This window comes from Melanotaenia boesemani, chromosome 2, assembly GCF_017639745.1.
Source record: "Melanotaenia boesemani isolate fMelBoe1 chromosome 2, fMelBoe1.pri, whole genome shotgun sequence".
NCBI lineage: Eukaryota > Metazoa > Chordata > Actinopteri > Atheriniformes > Melanotaeniidae > Melanotaenia > Melanotaenia boesemani.
The window spans coordinates 1553540-1572598 of NC_055683.1; the positions used below are offsets into that span (position 1 = coordinate 1553540).

Genomic DNA, 19059 nt, shown 5'->3' on the forward strand with positions numbered 1-19059 from the left:
CCATGTGATGTCATCAGGCTGGGTAATAAAACTGGTCATATCTCCTTTTAGCTGATTAGCTTCATTCAGTTGGGAGGAAATCCCAGGAGAGGAGAGCATCGGTCCTGATGCTGCTGTCCCAGCAACCCTGGTAATGACACACTGATGATGATGATGGAGGTCTGGGATTCCTCAGGAAATGAACTGGAGGATCAGCCTGAGTCAGTACCTGGACTCCCCCATCCTATCCACGTCCTCGTCCAGGACACAGAGTCCTTCCTGAAGTCAGTCCCCACCTCCCATCACTCTCTTTTCTACCTGGAGTCACCACGGCAACCGCTAACAGAAAGCATTTCCCCTCATCAGAGCCAGAGGTTCAAGGTACAAGGAATACCTGCTGCTGAGCAGAGAGATGCATCATGGGAGAAAATCCACTGGCTGGATGTTTGACCTCATTAAACTGGAACATGGAATAAAACCTGAGTGTTATCTGATGGAGAAATGTACAGCAGGGCTGTTGATAGAGGAGCCCTACTGGGGTCCAGGACCCCCACCACTCATCACAGCTTTCATTAGAAGGAAGACCTGCTTTGTTAATGAGCAGCGTTTTGTTCCCTTTGCTAAGCGACCGCTGCTAAAACTCAAACCCCTAATTGTACCTGATGGGTTGTGGTTTAGCACCTTCTGCCATCAGTGTGTGGATGTGTGTATGGTTGGGTGAATGTGACGTAGCCTACATGTAAAGCACTTTGGATAAAGTGCTATATAAGAACAGAGCATTTACAACAAACATCCCTTGGTGGTGCACTTTCTTTCTTACCGCCTGGTTATGTTGCTATGCTTCCGGATTCATTAAGATACTGATGTTAATGTTTTTGCTGGGCCTCTATACATTTTTTGGCCAGTAAGTAAGTGTCACTAAAAAGATAGTAAAATGGATGTTACAACCCGACTCTGCTAGGATAACGAGCCGCAACGAAAAGGAGAACCAATATTGATTTTATTATTACAACCGGGGATGTGGTTCGATGCTGCTGAACCGACTGAAAACAATAACGCATCAGCCAGTAAACAGGAAAACACCAGGAGCCTCAGAGATAAAGATACATGCACAGAAAACACAAGCAGCACCAGTAACTAAGAATCTTAACACTACAAGTTCGTACCAACACCTGTTAAAACCTGTTCATTTTATTAAATAAACAGGTTTTATTTGTTTTTTTCTTTTTAATAGAATTGGCGACAGGAACATCTCTGGTGTTACAGGTCCGTTTGACCCACCCAAAGATTTTTTTTTTACTGAGCCTGGCACAAACAGCTGGGATGACATCTGCAGCAGCTGACCTGCGTCACGAGGACCGGACCATGTTTGGCTTTCAGGGGTGGAAACTTCGCTAACAGTTACCTCCTCATCAGGATGATGCTCCACATCGTCTTCCTCAGAAAGCCAGAAGAACTCGGTGACTGGCCTCTGCCAGTGACCTGCAGCCTGAACGCTGGACACGCCCGGCTTTCCAGGAAAACTACACAAAGAGAATCTGAAGCTCCAACGACGGAGGTCCGTTCAGGCTAATTGTTGCTTTATAATCTGATTTTTACAACTAGGTCAAAACCGACTCGAACACAGCTTCTCATTTCAAAAGGAATGTTTTAGAATTTAGAAAAAATTGTTCCTTTTTATTTTGATGAAACAGCGATTCACAACAAAGTTAAAAAGCCTCAATGTAAGAGACATATTCATGTGGTTTTTTGACTCATTTAAAACCTAAAATCGGGTCGACCCTAACACAAGAGTTATACCAAAGGTTTAGAATTTATACGAGTTCCAGTTAAAGATGTTTCCAGCTGAATATCAGATGATTCTGGTAAACATGACGTCATTTTCATCTCACGTGAATTTCGAGGTTCATTTTGAAAATCCAGCAAAATAAAAGTTAAATAAACTTCAATCATATTTATTTATATTTGCAGAAAAATATTATTACTGATTGTTGGAAATGTGTTTTTTGCCGGTTGTTGCTATGGTTCCTCTTCTTCGTTGTTTGCCGACTGTTACTATGTTTCTTCTTCTACGTTTTTTGCCGGTTTGCATCTTCTTTGTTTCGTCCACGCTTCTTAATCTGGGAGGCACCATACATACATAAAATCACAGACTTCTTTTACCAGCAGATAGGACGCTTGGTTTAAGTAGGGGGCGTGGCCTCGATTAGTGATGTGCCATGCACAAAAGAGCCGGCTCTGAGAGCTGATGCTTGGTAGTGAATCAGCAGAGCCGGCTCCCAGTTTTTTTTCCTTTTGCTGCATATATATATATATAGGATCCTACCATTATGTGAAAACAGAAAGGGGGAGGGGTAGTCTTCAAACCCGACTCACAGAGCGGAGAAACCGGATCAGCCATCCAAGATGAGGCATCTTAATTTGTGAATGCCAACCTGCACTGAGGACATTAATGCTGCTTTCTTGAGTTTGGATCTTGTTCTGTTTTGTGGATTTGTTTGCTGTTTTTTGTTGAAATATTAAACAAAAGTAAATGGTTTTGTATCAGAATAAATGCTTAAAAGGAGGCAAATATAAGGCTTCTCCTAAAAATGCTGAACACAAACGGTTTTCAAAACACAATTCGTTTATTTTTGAGAAATTAAAGGTAAATTAAGGGACTAAAAAAGATGCTAAATTAAGAGCTGTTCAGGAGCCAAAAGAGCCGGCTCTCTGAAAAGAGCCGAACATCCTGATGTTTTATTTTCTAAATCTGTTTATTGTATTTTGTTTTGTTTTTGTTTATTTTTTTCTGCTTCCTCTCTGTTGCAGCAGGATTTGATTTCTGGCTGTTAAACATCAGATAAAAGGAGTGTGTGCGTGCGTGTGTGGGGTGCGCGCGCCACCGTCTCGAGCAGTTTCCCATCCATTGAGATGTGATCAGCGCGCGCTCTCTCTCCATCCTGTAAACCATCGTGGGCTCCGGACTCCGGGTTTTCTGGCTACGCCCTCCTCCAGTCTGACATCTGTTTCTCCTCCATGAGGTCCGGTTCGGCATCTCAGACCCGCTCAGTCTTCGGATAACATGGACCACGAGCCGCTGTAAGCCGGATTCGGTGCTCGCGCACACCGTTGCTCAGAGGGGAGCAGTCTGGACTGGGAGCACCTCAGGATGATGTCCTCCTTCTACCACTCCGGGAAGGAAGCAGACATGGCGGCCATGACGGAGCCGCTGTGTCTGGAGAGGGGTAAGATACCAACCGGACCCGCTGGAGACGAACCAAACCGAGCCTGATACAGATGCGTGACACTACACGCTGTTATTGATCAGTAATGACGTCATAATGAATGTACACATCCTGCAGTTTTTCGGTCCACATCATCCATCCCGCGCGACCGTCTCATCGGGTTGTTAGAGATGAGCAGTCTGGTTCTGTCTGCGTCCATCAGGGGACCAGGGTTCGGTTAGAAACTTGCAGCCAGGTGCTAACGACGTGAGCATGATGCGCTTTGTGGTGGTTCCTCTTTGTTTGGGGAAACGGTGCGTGTTATGGTCAGAAAATTTAAAAAATGAGATAAAGTTGTACTTTACTGGAGAGGTTTGGTGAGGCTTTGAGGCTGGCCTCCTTGGAGGACTCTGTAATGTTGACGTTGCCCACTTAAAGCAGCATCACCTGCTTGAATCAACACCTGCAGGCAGATGATGACGCTGAAACTCTGGAACTGGAAGAAATTTTAAATAACAAAACAATAAACAGAACGGACTCTCAGTCTCATTAACAGTTAATTAAATCCAAACACAACCAAAAACAAAAAGTATGATAGAAAATTAAGTCTGTCTGTTCTGTAAACAAAACTGCCCTTTAAAAAATATATAAAAATATATAAAACATGGGGCTCAGACAGGAAAACCTGGTAAAACTGCCAGTTAGTACCATTGTATTAAAAAATCTAGGAAAAAATATAAACTGCCCATCGTTGCTGTTTGTGAAGCTGAAATATCTCCCTCATCGCTGCGTGTCGACTGATCTATGAGCAGTGGATGAACCGCTGCTGCGACGCCACGTTGCTGCGACGCCACGCTGCTGCGACGCCACGCTGCCGCAACTCTGCCGCAGCGCTGCTGCAACACCACACTGTTGCCATGCTGTTGCCACGCTGCCACCACGCTGCTGCGACATGACGCTGCCGCAACGCCACGCTGCACCTTTTCCACATACGCTGGGACATCGGCCCAGAAGTAATGCGGCCCACTGGGAATCTTCCCGAACCTCTCGATTAGCCGCCATTGCTCCTGATGTGTATTTCAGCGTGAGAAATCAGAGGTTTAGCGCAAGAATATAAGAAGCCACTCAAATGCGTGATTGTTGGCAGCCCTGTAAAACAAATGCAGCGTACCAGCTCGTACATGTTAGTGCTTCACCACGGTCTCTGCTGCAACATGCTGCTGTCACGTATGACACAAGAGAGACCACTCCGCAAGAAACCAGAGCATTCAGTCCAGATACTTCACAGTGAAACCTGCTGTCATATACAGTCTATGGTAAAGTAAGATAGAAAGAAAAAAAATTATTGCAACCGGCAAACTAATGGCGTGCAGTTGATTCACGTCCATCCATCTATCTTCTGCCGCTTATCCGGAGTCGGGTTGCGGGGGCAGCTGTCTAAGCAGGGAAACCCGGACTTCCCTCTCCTCGGCCACATTCACCAGGGACCCCGAGGCGTTCCCAGGCCAGCTGAGAGATGTAGTCCGTCCAGCGTTTCCTGGGTCTTCCCTGAGGCCTCTTTCCAGTGGGACATGCCCAGAACACCTCACCAGGGAGGCGTCCAGGAGGCATCCTAACCAGATGCCTGAGCCACCTCATCTGGCTCCTCTCGATGTGGAGGAGCAGCGACTCTACTCTGAGCCCCTCCCAGATCACCGAGCTTCTCACCCTATCTCTAAGGGAGAGCCCGGCCACCCTGCAGAGGAAACTCATTTCGGCCGCTTGTACTCGCGATCTCGTTCTTTCGGTCACTACCCACAACTCGTGACCATAGGTGAGGGTAGGAACGTAATTGACTGGTAAATCGAGAGCTTTGCCTTTTGGCTCAGCTCCTTCTTCACCACGACGATGCAGAGTCCGCTTCACTGCAGACGCCGCACCGATCCACCTGTCCATCTCCCGCTCCATCCTTCCCTCACTTGTGAAAAAGACCCCGAGATACTTGAACTCCTCCACTTGGGACAGGACCTCATTGCCGACCCAGAGAAGGCACTCCATCCTTTTCTGGCTGAGGACCATGGTCTCGGATTTGAAGGTGCTGATTCTCATCCCAGCCGCTTCACACTAGCTCTATCTATCTGTCGACTATCAGATAGGCCCTCCTCTCCAGCACCCCTGAATAGACCTTACCAGGGAGGCTGAGGAGTGTGATCCCCCTGTAGTTGGAGCACATCCTCCGGTCCCCCTTTTTGAAGAGGGGGACCACCACCCCAGTCTGCCAGTCCAGGGGAACTGTCCCTGATGTCCACGCCATGCTGCAGAGGCGTGTCAGCCAAGACAGCCCTACAGCATCCAGAGCCTTAAGGAACTCTGGGCGGACCTCATCCACCCCCGGGGCCTTGCCACCGAGGAGCTTTTTAACCATCTCAGCGACCTCAGCCCCAGAGATGGGAGAGCCAGCACCAGCTACCCCAGACTCTGCATCCTCATCGGAAGACGTGTTGGTTGGATTGAGAAGGTCTTCGAAGTATTCCCTCCACCGTCTCACAACGTCCCGAGTAGAGGTCAGCAGCCCTCCATCCCCACTGTACACAGTGTTGATGGAGCACTGCTTTCCCCTCCTGAGCCACCAGATGGTGGACCAGAATCTCCTCGAAGCCGTCCGGAAGTCATTCTCCATGGCCTCTCCAAACTCCTCCCATGCCAGAGTTTTTGTCTTAGTGACTGCCGAAGCTGCGCTCTGCTTAGCCCACTGATACCCATCAGCTGCCTCTGGAGTCCCACAGGCCAAAAAGGCCCGATGGGACTCCTTCTTCAGCTTGACGGCATCCCTTACTGCCGGTGTCCACCAACAAATTCAGGGGTTACCGCCATGACAGCTGCGGCTTGCCACCTCAACAATAGAGGTACAGAACACAGCCCACTCGGACTCCATGTCCCCCGCCTCATCTGGGACATGGTTGAAGCTCTGCCGGAGATGGGATTTGAAACTCTTTCTGACAGGGGACTCTGCCAGACGTTCCCAGCAGATCCTCACAACACGCTTGGGTCTGCCAGGCGTGACTGGCATCCTCCCCCACCATCCGAGCAAACTCACCACCAGGTGATCAGTTGACAGCTCCGCACCTCTCTTCACCCGAGTGTTCAGAACATGCGGCCCCAAGTCCGACGACACGACTACAAAGTCGATCATCGAACTGCGGCCTAGAGTGTCCTGGTGCCAAGTGCACATGTGGACACTCTTATGTCTGAACAAGGTGTTCGTTATGGACAGTCCATGACAAGCACAGAAGTCCAACAACAAAACACCACTCGGATTCACATCTTGCTGTCCCCCAGCAGAACGAGGCAGTCCCCGGAAGGAGTGCTCTCCAACACCCCCTCCAAGGACTCCAAAAAGGTGGGTACTCTGAACTGCTGTTTGGTGCATAAGCACAAACAACAGTCAGGATCCGTCCCCCCACACGACGGTGGAGGGAGGCTACCCTTTCGTCCACCGGGGTAAACCCCAACGTACAGGCGCCAAGTCAAGGGGCAATGAGCATGCCCACACCTGCTCGGCGCCTCTCACTGGGAGCAACTCCAGAATGGAAGAGGGTCCAGCCCCTCTCGAGGGCAGTGGTTCCAGAGCCCAAGCCGTACATCGAGGTGAGTCCAACTATGTCTAGCCAGAACCGCTCAACCTCGCGCACCAGCTCAGGCTCCTTCCCTGCCAGAGAGGTGATGTTCCATGAGTTGATTGACGTTTTTTTATAAACAAAACACCATCAGGTTATCATGCAACAAAGCCCCATCAGGTTGGCAGCTCTGGGCCTCTGTATCATCGTCTTCCCTCAGAAAAAATGTTCCCATTTAACCTGGTAAGGCTGGAATGAACTCCGTCTAGCAGAAGCTCCAGACTAGACCAGGACCAGGACTGCTGTCTGTGATGAACTGATGTCCCCCAAATACCAACGGCAGACAGATGGTCCGACTCGGGGGTTAAAGCTGGTCAATCAGAAACATTTCAGCTTGAGATATTTTCATGAAACCAGTCATGCTGAATGCAGAATCAGTATTTAAAAAACTGATTCATCCCCATCAGGTCTCCAGAAATCTCCAATCAGGCACGGTCCGAAGACCAGCACGACATCTGGTGTAGAGATACAGAAGCAGATCCAGATCAGTTACCAGAACCAGAACTTCTGGATTTTGATTGTTGACAATGATATTGATGACCTCTGACTGTAACAGCTGGATGGATGAGATTTCCTCTTTGTAGCTTCCTGCTGGCCTTGTTGTTGGGAAGCAGCACAGGGACACACCAAAGTCCAGAGTCCAAGGCCACGTGGATTTTATAATCCTGCATTTTTTATGTACATGTTAGTGCTTCAAGTTTCTCCATTTTATGAACAACAAAATATAAAAAACAAACACCTGAACAACACACCTAGAAGATGAGCAGCAGAAGGGGCTTAAATGGGAACTGGACCACCAGAAACCAGATTAGACCAGATTAGATTATTAAAGACAGTGACTGTTGATCTCAGAGCAGGAAAATACCAGGATGTTGGTTAAAATGTTAAAGTTCATCTCAGAGTTTAACAAAGTGGCCTGATGAAGCAGCTCAGTGCTGCACGCCGGGTTTCAGGAGGAGGTCTGACAGAAGACGAGAAGTTTTCAACGTCCTCCCTCCCAGTCGCCTCCCCTAAAACCTGACAGGCCCCCCCAGGTGCCACTCCAGGAATAAACTATTCAATTCTAACAAATATTCAGTGTAAACCTCAGATGTCCAAGTGCAAGTGAATGCAGCATGTAATGTCCTTCTCTGTGATGTTCTCCACCAACACCACCGTGTTCGGGATCAATGGTTCCACCTTATTTTCCTGATGTTGGATCATCTGATGATTAAAAATATCTCTCCAGCTTTTACTAATTCAGTTTTACTTCTAACATCAGGCGACTGCTTTAGATGTAAAAATCAGCTCATTATCTCACTTAGACGTGCTGTTTCCCCATCTGGCCCCCCATCAAAGGTTTTATAGAACGGCCCTGGATGTTTAGGCATCACAGTACAAAATGCAGTTTCAGAAGATAAAATGTTCCTTACTGAGTTTACCAGAAAGAAAGCAACAGAGATTTATTTCATAATTAGCATCTGTATTTATTTATGTCAGACCTTTAAGCTGCGATGCTGTTGTGTGTGTGCTGTGTGTGTTTTCCGGGTTAGACGTGTGCAGGGTGATTGAGCTGCTGGACCGGCTGCAGCGCACTGGTGAGCTGCCCCCGCCCAAGCTGCAGGCCCTGCAGAGAGTCCTGCAAAGCAAGTTCTGTGCTGCCATCAGGGAGGTATGCATGTTCTCTGTGACCCCCCTCCCCCCAATTGAAAGCAGCCAGCGAAGCCAGAGAGTCCTGTAACCTGGTCTGCTGTGTTCCAGGTGTACGAGCAGCTGTACGACACGCTGGACATCGCTGGAGGGCCGGAGGTGCGAGCGCAAGCTACAGCCAAGGTGTCTGAGCCACATCTCCAGTCCGGACATGGACGGACACAGACACGCGGTGTCAAACATACAGGCCACGGGCCAAAACTGGCCCACCAGAGGGTCCAGTCTGGCCCACAGGATGAATTTAGCAAATATGAAAATAACATAAACATATTTAAACATATCCTCGTATTTTCTATGTATAACAATAAATATACACGCACATATATATATATATATATATATATATATATATATATATATATATATATATATATATATATATATATATATATATATATATACATTTTTTAATTTTTTTTTTAATATATAGAATAGAACTTGAAATGAATTAAAAAGATGTAAATAAATGATGTAAATGTGATGAAATATAAGTTACACAATTTATTTTTCCTCCACAGATTTCAGGTTGATCATATTTTCTAAAAGAATCATTAAATGTAAACATATTAATAATGTACTTGTACGTGTTTGTAGTAAAACTTTATTTCTAGGTCATTATGCTGTTATTTTCCTGCTCCGACCCACACAGACTAGGTGGTTCTGGATGTGGAACCTGGACCAGGACAAGCTGGACTGTCCTGGTTTATATAATCATGATGAGTTAAAATAACTTTGCTTGTTCCTCATCAGGCCACCGTGGCAGCGTTTGCAGCCAGCGAGGGTCACGCCCACCCGAGGGTGGTGGAGCTGCCCAAGACAGAAGAGGGACTGGGCTTTAACATCATGGGGGGCAAAGAGCAGAACTCCCCCATCTACATCTCCAGAGTTATCCCTGGAGGGGTGGCGGATCGGCAGGGGGGGCTGAAGCGAGGAGACCAGCTGCTGTCTGTCAACGGAGTGGTGAGAAGCCCAGAAACTCTCTTTGTTTCACTGAATGAACTCATCTTTATTTCAGCTGCTCTGTGTTGTGGCTGCAGAGCGTGGAGGGTGAGCAGCATGAAAAGGCCGTGGAGCTCCTGAAAGCTGCCCAGGGCTCCGTCAAGCTGGTGGTGAGATACACCCCCAAAGTCCTGGAGGAGATGGAGGCCCGCTTCGAGAAGATGAGGAGCGCCCGCAGACGGCAGCAGCACAACAGCTACTCGTGAGACCCAACCTCAATCTGTTCTGGTAGCAGGCTCTCAGGGCTCCACTGGTGTTCTGGTACAGGTTTTAAGGCAGAGGTGCCCAGCCCGGGTCCTCAAGGGCCACAATCCTGCAGGTTTTCGATGTGTCCCTGCTGCAAAACCACCTGAGTCAAACTGATGAGTCACTGTGCAAAACTCAATAGGCTGTTGGATCCATTTCATGTGAGTCAGGTGTGTTGAAGCAGGAAACATTGGAAAATCTGCAGGACGGTGTCCCTCGAGGACCGACTTTGGGCACCCCTGGTCTAAGGGCTCTGCTGGTGGCATGATGCTGGAGGAATTTTGGGGATTTTCTTCTGCCGTTTGAATGACTTGCCTTTTCCGCTCTCCTTTCAGGTCTCTGGAGTCCAGGGGCTAACTAAATACCTCCACCCACCCTACCATGCAGCCCTCCTGACTCTTCTGTCCAGGCGGGAGGCAAGAATATAGAGGGAAGCAAAAAATAGATGAAAAACAAACAAACAAATAACAAAAACAGCTGTTACATGAACAATGCTCCGTAAGCTTTCTGTTAGACTTGAACATCTCGTTGTAAAATGATTATCAGTGTCACATGATGCCTGTGTTGTGCTGCTTACCTAGAATCCAGTTTCTGTGTGTGTGTGTTCATCTGTCTGCAGTCGACCCGTTAGCATAGAAAACACATCACCATCCGTCCATCAGGGAGCAAAGCTGGAGGGCTAACTAACTAAATTATGAAGAGCTACATTTACATCAGACCAGTGGTTTGACATCTTTCATATTTATTTGTATGTTTACATAATTGTCCATTAAATAAATTGTGGCTGTAAACCTCTGCACTGAGTCTACAGTTCTTATGTGACCCAGAGGAAGTCGGCAATTCATGGGATTTTATCTAAAAGCAGCTGATTTGACGGCTGCTTTATTGGATATCTGCCTCCACTGTAACTACCACTGTTACCCCTGCCACCGACAGGAAGAGACAACCTTTACGGTTCATCTTTTTTGTCTTAAAACCTGGAACAATAATTAGGAAATTTAGTCTGCTCACTTATGTAGTGAAGTGAGCTGATCAGTTCCAAATTAGGTAAATACTGAAATAAAAGAAAAATGTTTGAATTTTTTTAATGAATTTAAAAATACAGCGGCAAAGATGTGGCTCATATTTTTTGGAAAGATGGCGCCGCTGTACGTGGCTGCTCGTCGTTTGCTCTCCCTTTGGTTTGTGTTTTTGCTGATTTTATGCCTGGGCTCCCAACTTTCGGAATTATTTTTATTTATTTATTTATTTATTTTTCCTTTGTTTACGGTGACCTTGGGTATTGAAAGGCGCCAAGAAATAAAATTTATTATTATTATTAAATATTGTCCAGAAGTCTGATGTGTAGAGCGTGAAAAGAAAGGGAGCTCAAACAATCCCTGTGGAGTCCCAGTGCTGCATCCCAGTCTCCCAGAAACACATCTGCCCACCCTAACGTGCTGTAGTCTGGATGTCAGACAGGGGGCCACCCCCATACTCATAAGTCTGTCGCGGTATGGGAGGCCTTATGGTGTTAAAAGGAGAAGTCGAAGAACATGATCCTCACATAAGAACCAGGTAGGTGTACGCCTGGTTCAGCAGGTAAAGAACCGCGTCTTCAACCACCAAGTGTTCCTGGGAGGCAAACTGGATCTAGATCCTCAGCAACCTGCAGATTCATGCGGTGTACAAGGAGCCGCTCCAAGGTCTTCATTATGTGAGATGTCAAAGCCACCGGTCTGTAGTCATTCAGCTCCAAAGGACAGGAGGTCGTCCACAGCACCACAGAGACTTCTTCCATCTGAAGGCTCATATTGAAGAAAAACTGCTAGTTGTCCTGCACTGTCCTTCACAACCCTTGGACACTCTCCCATCTGGACCAGAAGCCTTCCTGGCTGAGGGTTTCCTGAGCTCTGCTCCCACCTCGTCTGTTGTTATAGACAGGTGGAGCAACTCAGGATGTGGTGGGGGGCAGAGATAATGGAGAAAGAGGAAGCAGCTGCAGAGGTGGAGCTCTATATACATATATATTAATGATGGCTACATTACTGAATGTGTTGGCTGATTAGATATTTGTATTAACACGCCTCTGACCTAATGAGGTCAAAACTGAGTGGCTACAGTGTTGTAGGCCTTCATAGCAGTGTTTACAGTATTTCACCAGCAGGGGGCAATATTTCAACATAACATGGAGAAGGAAAAGTCACTAAAGAAGAATAAACCGGAACCGGAAATCAATGATAGGAGGGTAAGTGGAAACAGAAGCGGGGCTTTTGACTCAGAAACTTCTCAGTCTTCAGAAAGGAGCAGAAAGCGACATGGATCGTCTGTAATCCAGCTAGAACAGGTCAGAATAAAACCTGAATAGTAACGAGAATCTTTTATCGTTTCTGCTTAGTAAAACAAACGGACATGAAGATGTTTTCAAACAGCTAATAAACAACAAACAGCTGTTTGCTAATGTTAGCTAATGTTAGCCGAGGTCTGAAAACATTATTAAACGATTAACTTTAAAGAATGCAGTATTCATATTTCATTATTATAACCGGATTAACTGAGCTGTTTTCTCTAACAAATGAGTTTAATTCTGTGTTTAGATATTGGTAATAGATTAATATTGAAAAAGATTTTATACAAATGTTTTATACCATATTTTTAAACGTCTTAGTTTTTGGCATTTAAAATTATCTTTTAAAATCTAAAGAAGAAAAAAGCTTAAAGCTTGCATAAAGATCACGTGAAGGCTTTAGATTAACATGGATTTAAACTGATGATTAAATGAGATACGATCTTTATCTAAAGCACAGTAGACACAGTCGTCTCAAATTAATACCAAACAATTGTTGTAATGTTTTTTAAGACATCTCGTAGGCATTTTTACATGAACTTGTTAACTAGTGTTCTAATCGGTGAAACTGTCCAACAAAGAAGGAAAAGGAAGCATCTGCTGGAGGAAACACAGTAGAGTCCTGTCCTCAGTTATGTCTCATTTTCTCCCTTAAATATCTGGACATAATCCTGGAGGACTCTCCAAAGGGATTAATAAAGTATTTTCTATTCTGTAACAGTAGATACGCTCGATTACAACTGATTGCTGTAATTTCTAACATTACTATTGAAACTAATCTGTGTTTAGGAAAATAAATCAGAACTAAACAAACTGATAAAGACTGCTAGAATATTTTCATATCTTTAAAATGTCTTTAAATGTGTTTATTTCTTTCTAGATGTGAGCCTAAAACTCAAATAGAGTTTAGTATGATTAGAACTAATGCAGACGGACGGATGCAGGATTAACTTTATCGTTGCTATGGTAACTCATAGTGGACACTGACTAATTCTATTTAATGCCTTATCTCATGTGACATGAAGGTTTAATATCAAGACAAACTTGATAACTTTTCTGTGTTCTGAGTTGAACATTAGGACAGCTTGTAAATCTCGTGGACGTCCTGAAAGTCTGCAGCCTTTCAGGTCTCCTTCGTGGTATTTCATGGTTTATGTTGCACTTTGTTTTCAAACATGAATTAAAAAAGCTCTTAAAAAGATTTTTACGTGTGTTGTACATTAAATTATTTGTGATGCCCTCATAAAAAATGACGTGTCCCTGTTTTTCTTGCTGTAGGATGAGTGTGTCCAGCCTTCACTCTCCTCCCCCGTCTCCCCAACCTGCTCCTCTTCCTCTCTCCTCTTCCTCTGTCACTTGCTGCCCGGAGCTTGAACTGTCAGCAACACTCAGTCCCGCCCCGAAGCCCCTCCCACTGAGGCAGAATCAGCAGATTGACCAATCTCAGCTGAGGCCCCGCCCACTGAGGCAGACTGTAAAAAAGAGCAACACTAAGGTGAGAACATCATCACGGTCCAGGTGAAATATCAGTTTCAGGATTCAGATTATTTTAAATTCAGATGGTGGGGCAGCGAATTCTGACCTGATGTGGAGCTAAAACATGTTTTTTAAACAGTCTTTACAAAAATTAGATTACAGTCAGTGTCAGGCACACCTTCCCTGCTCAGCGTAAGGAGGAAAACAACTGCGACGTTGTCAGTGTCAACATGTGACACAAGAAATGCACATCTGCCACATGTACACCTGTTAACAGGGACATGTACATAGGCCTGTCACCATAACTAGAAATTATTGCGATAAGTGATAATACTGTCATCTTGAAACCATTTTCAACTAATATAATGACAATGCCATAATAATGCAAGTACACCCTTTCAAAAATCATTAAACATTTTACACTGAAACTGGAAGAAATTTAAAATAAAACGGACTCTCAGTCTCATTAGCAATGAATAAAAACCAAACAACCAAAAACAATAAGTCTGATAGAAAATAAAGCCTCTGTTCTGTTCCTCACCGTGACGACACGAGTGGTTCCATAAATTCCTGGTTCTGCAGGTCTGCCATGTGTGAGCTTTATTATTAATCTCATTATCTCAGATCAGCCTGGTGCAGCTAAACGGACTCGGGGACAAGTCAGGAACGTTCTTCAAAGCTCTGAGACCAGGCTTCATCTCTTCATCTAAAGGATGCATCTGTCCCTAAAACTCTTCCTCTCCGAGCCTCCTCTCACCATCCACCACCAACGTGGACAGGATGTTCTAAGAGTGGGCGGGGCATTTGCCAAGAGATCTGATTGGCCATGGGGTGGAGCTTTTATACCTGTTGATCTCTGATCCAGAACATAACCTGCTCCAAAGCAGGTTAGCCATTCAGCATAAGTTACCATGGTGATTTATCCCGGTTATAAGTGAACCAGCTTCATAGTACAGAAAACCCTGGATTAACGTTACCTGGATAAGAGGAAATCCAGCTTCGTCGTACAGGCCTCTGGTCTGATGTGACCAAGGCTGGACTCTGGCCACAGCTTCTCATCTCCAGAAGAACAGCATCTCCACGGTAAAGCACGGTGGTGGTAGCATCATGGTTTTTATCAGCCAGAACTGGAGCTTAAGTCCAGGGTGAAGGAGTTCTGAACAAGTCCAAAAACCAGTTTTTACCTTTCCTTTCTAAAATTAGATCAATCAATCACTGGCTGTTTGTTGTACTCCTTTTTTACTTTTTATTTATTTTTTATTTATTTTTTACGTTAGATAATCACTTTTGTGGACTCTGACCGCTGCTGGTTTAATGTTTGTGGACTCTGACCGCTGCTGGTTTAACGTCTGTGGACTCTGACCGCTGCTAGTTTAACGTCTGTGGACTCTGACCGCTGCTGGTTTAACGTTTGTGGACCCTGACCGCTGCTGGTTTAATGTTTGTGGACTCTGACCGCTGCTGGTTTAACGTCTGTGGACTCTGACCGCTGCTGGTTTAACGTCTGTGGACTCTGACCGCGGCTGGTTTAATGTTTGTGGACTCTGACCGCTGCTGGTTTAACGTCTGTGGACTCTGACCGCTGCTGGTTTAACGTTTGTGGACCCTGACCGCTGCTGGTTTAACGTCTGTGGACTCTGACCGCTGCTGGTTTAACGTTTGTGGACCCTGACCGCTGCTGGTTTAACGTTTGTGGACCCTGACCGCTGCTGGTTTAACGTCTGTGGACCCTGACCGCTGCTGGTTTAACGTTTGTGGACCCTGACCGCTGCTGGTTTAACGTCTGTGGACTCTGACCGCTGCTGGTTTAACGTTTGTGGACCCTGACCGCTGCTGGTTTAACGTCTGTGGACCCTGACCGCTGCTGGTTTAACGTCTGTGGACCCTGACCGCTGCTGGTTTAACGTCTGTGGACTCTGACCGCTGCTGGTTTAACGTTTGTGGACCCTGACCGCTGCTGGTTTAACGTCTGTGGACTCTGACCGCTGCTGGTTTAACGTTTGTGGACCCTGACCGCTGCTGGTTTAACGTCTGTGGACCCTGACCGCTGCTGGTTTAACGTCTGTGGACCCTGACCGCTGCTGGTTTAACGTATGTGGACCCTGACCGCTGCTGGTTTAACGTCTGTGGACCCTGACCGCTGCTGGTTTAACGTTTGTGGACTCTGACCGCTGCTGGTTTAACGTCCGTGGACTTTGACCGCTGCTGGTTTAACGTCCGTGGACCCTGACCGCTGCTGGTTTAACGTCCGTGGACCCTGACCGCTGCTGGTTTAACGTCCGTGGACCCTGACCGCTGCTGGTTTAACGTCCGTGGACCCTGACCGCTGCTGGTTTAACGTCCGTGGACCCTGACCGCTGCTGGTTTAACGTCTGTGGACCCTGACCGCTGCTGGTTTAACGTCTGTGGACCCTGACCGCTGCTGGTTTAACGTATGTGGACCCTGACCGCTGCTGGTTTAACATTTGTGGACTCTGACCGCTGCTGGTTTAACGTTTGTGGACTCTGACCGCTGCTGGTTTAACGTTTGTGGACTTTGACCGCTGCTGGTTTAACGTCTGTGGACTCTGTCCGCTGCTGGTTTAACGTCTGTGGACTCTGTCCGCTGCTGGTTTAACGTATGTGGACCCTGACCTCTGCTGGTTTAACGTCTGTGGACTTTGACCGCTGCTGGTTTAACGTCTGTGGACCCTGACCGCTGCTGGTTTAACGTTTGTGGACCCTGACCGCTGCTGGTTTAACGTTTGTGGACTCTGACCGCTGCTGGTTTAACGTTTGTTGACTCTGACCGCTGCTGGTTTAACGTTTGTGGACCCTGACCGCTGCTGGTTTAACATTTGTGGACTCTGACCGCTGCTGGTTTAACGAATGTGGACTCTGACCGCTGCTGGTTTAACGTTTGTGGACCCTGACCGCTGCTGGTTTAACGAATGTGGACCCTGACCGCTGCTGGTTTAACGAATGTGGACCCTGACCGCTGCTGGTTTAACGAATGTGGACTCTGACCGCTGCTGGTTGGGAGTTGCGGGACGACAAAATGTTGCTCCATTCTCGTCTCTCCTGGACTGACGGAGTCCAATAAGTCTGCAAGCTGCTTTCACAATGATGTGCCGTCACAAACATGACAAGGCGTGTCTCCAGCCCGGCATCTGAGTTTCTGTTGCCACAGTTACCAACTAGCGTTTATTCAGCGCAATAATTCACAGCAACAAGGCTATTTGACCAGAACTACTTTTATAGGTGTCCATTATCATTTTTTATTGGGCACCCTACAGCCAGTCAGAATCGAGTATTTACCCAGACCATGGTATAAGAGGCCCTAACGTCCATCCATCCATCCATTATCCGCACCTCTTCGTCCACTACTAGAGATGGGATTTATGGCTCTTTGAAGGGAGCCGGATCTTGAGGAGTCGTTCCTTTCAAAGAGCCATTCAAAAGACTGGCTCGTTCTTACAGTATCTTACAAAATTTCACAATATGTAAGAATGACAATCAAAATACGTACCTATATAAAATCTACTATACAAGAATAAAAAATATAGAAAAAAAAGGATAAACCTGAGCAGTCAGTGCAAATTCTAGTAAATGTTTTGGATAGAACTCACAGTATTTATTTCCGAACAATTCTCTCTGTTTCACAGATGCTTCACATGAATGGAGCGAGTTGGACATCAGACTTCTATTATGTCACAAATGTTTTTTTTTTTTTTTTTTTTCATTTTACTCAACTGTACGACTTCTTATTTACTTATTTATTCATTTATTTTTTTTATTAATTCATTTTTAGCTGGAAGGGGGGTGGAGTGGGATTGGGCTTGGCGTGTGTGTGTATACATGTGACTGTGTGATTTCAATGAGTGTTTTTATTGTTTTTAATTATGCAAAGAACTTTGTGTTGCCTATGGCATGAAAAGCGCTTTATAAATAAAGTTTGATTTGATTTGATGAAGGCAGTGTCAAAAATTTGTATATAAACAGAATGGCTGACAAACGGCTCACAGCTGTGAATCGGTTCCCATCGTTCCCATCAAAAGAGTCTTTCAAAAGAATCAATTCGTTCATGAACGTCACATCTCTATCCACTACGGGTTGCGAGTAAGCTGCAGCCTAACCCAGCATTTAGCAAGTGAGAGGCAGGTACACCTGGACAGGTCACCAGCCCATCACAGGGCGAGGCGCTGACATGTATTTAAATGCTGAATCATCCCACTGAAACACTGACGTCCATCATAAACCCGTAAATACCGGATGGGTCATTAAATGCGCCGTTTATCACTATACAGTGGAGCAAATAAGTATTTATTCAGCCACCAATTGTGCAAGTTCTCCCACTTAAAAAGATGAGAGGCCTGTAATTTCCATCATAGGTAAACCTCAACTATAAGAAAATCACATTGTCTGATTTTTAATGAATGCATTGCTAAATTCCTCTGTAAAATAAATATTTGGTCACTTACAAACAAGCAAGAGTTTTGGCTCTCACAGACCTGTAACTTCTTTAGGAGGCTCCTCTGTCCTCCACCTGTTACCTGTATTAATGACACCTGTTTGAACTGGTTATCGGTATAAAAGACACCTGTCCACAACCTCAGTCAGACTCCAAACTCCACCATGGCCAAGACCAAAGAGCTGTCAAAGGTCACCAGAAACAAAATTGTAGACCTGCACCAGGCTGGGAAGACTGGATCTGCAGTAAGTAAGCAGCTCGGTGTGAAGAAATCAACTGTGGGAGCGATTATTAGAAAATGGAAGACATACAAGACCACTGATTAAGCCAGTACTTGTCCAGGCCCGTCTGAAGTTTGCTAGAGAGCATCTGGATGATCCAGAAGAGGATTGGGAGAATGTCGTATGGTCAGACGAAACCTTTTCGGTAAAAACTCAACCTGACGTGTTTGGAGGAGAAAGAATGTTGGGTTGCATCCAAAGAACGGCAAACCTACTGTGAAGCACGGGGGTGGAAACATCATGCTTTGGGGCTGTTTTTCTGCAAAGGGACCAGGACGACTGATCCGTGTAAAGAAAAGAATGAATGGGCCATGTGTGGTGAGATTTTGAGTGAAAACCTCCTTCCATCAGCAAGCACATTGAAGAAGGAACGTGGCTGTGTCTTTCAGCATGACAATGATCCCAAACACACCGCCCGGGCAATGAAGGAGCGGCTTTGTAAGAAGCATTTCAAGGTCCTGGAGTGTCCGAGCCAGTCTGCAGATCTCAACCCCATAGAAAATCTGTGGAGGGAGGTGAAAGTCCGTGTTGTCCAGCGACAGCCCCAAAACATCACAGCTCTAGAGGAAAACGGCATAGAGGAACGGGCCAAAACACCAGCGACAGTGTGTGAAAACCTGGTCTAGAACTACAGAAAACGTCTGACCTCTGTCACTGCCAACAAAGGCTATATAACAAAGTACTGAGATTAACTTTTGTTATTGATCAAATACTTATTTTCCACTATAATTAGCAAATAAATTCATTAAAA

General features: G+C 45.9%; 2 protein-coding genes across 3 annotated transcripts in view; both read left to right on the plus strand.

Annotated features, from left to right (window-relative positions):
- Nucleotides 1-2847: 2847 nt before the first annotated feature.
- On the plus strand, nucleotides 2848-10255 carry lin7b (lin-7 homolog B (C. elegans)). The gene is made up of 6 exons (XM_042001603.1): nucleotides 2848-3206; nucleotides 8374-8492; nucleotides 8582-8653; nucleotides 9281-9490; nucleotides 9568-9731; nucleotides 10111-10255. Exons 1-6 carry the CDS (start codon nucleotides 3131-3133, stop codon nucleotides 10130-10132), a joined length of 663 nt encoding a protein of 220 aa, XP_041857537.1. The 5' UTR covers nucleotides 2848-3130; the 3' UTR covers nucleotides 10133-10255.
- Nucleotides 10256-11997: 1742 nt separating this feature from the next.
- The window catches only part of ppp1r35 (protein phosphatase 1, regulatory subunit 35), a 9558-nt gene continuing 2496 nt past the window's right edge, over nucleotides 11998-19059 (plus strand). The window contains exons 1-2 of one of the 2 annotated variants that reach the window (XM_042001579.1): nucleotides 11998-12101; nucleotides 13380-13596. In XM_042001579.1, the coding sequence (XP_041857513.1) occupies nucleotides 13381-13596 (216 nt within the window). In that variant the 5' untranslated portion in view covers nucleotides 11998-12101; nucleotide 13380. Of the gene's footprint in view, nucleotides 12122-13379; nucleotides 13597-19059 lie in introns of both variants that reach the window. The other variant, XM_042001571.1, reaches the window with a different exon arrangement.

Bases quoted from the DNA above. Each gene is read 5' to 3' on its own strand.
- lin7b (XM_042001603.1), top strand. From the start codon at position 3,131: ATGATGTCCTCCTTCTACCACTCCGGGAAGGAAGCAGACATGGCGGCC. The intron at 8,654-9,280 runs GTGTCTGAGCCA...GTTCCTCATCAG, and splicing joins GAGCGCAAGCTACAGCCAAG to GCCACCGTGGCAGCGTTTGC. The intron at 9,491-9,567 runs GTGAGAAGCCCA...TTGTGGCTGCAG, and splicing joins TGCTGTCTGTCAACGGAGTG to AGCGTGGAGGGTGAGCAGCA.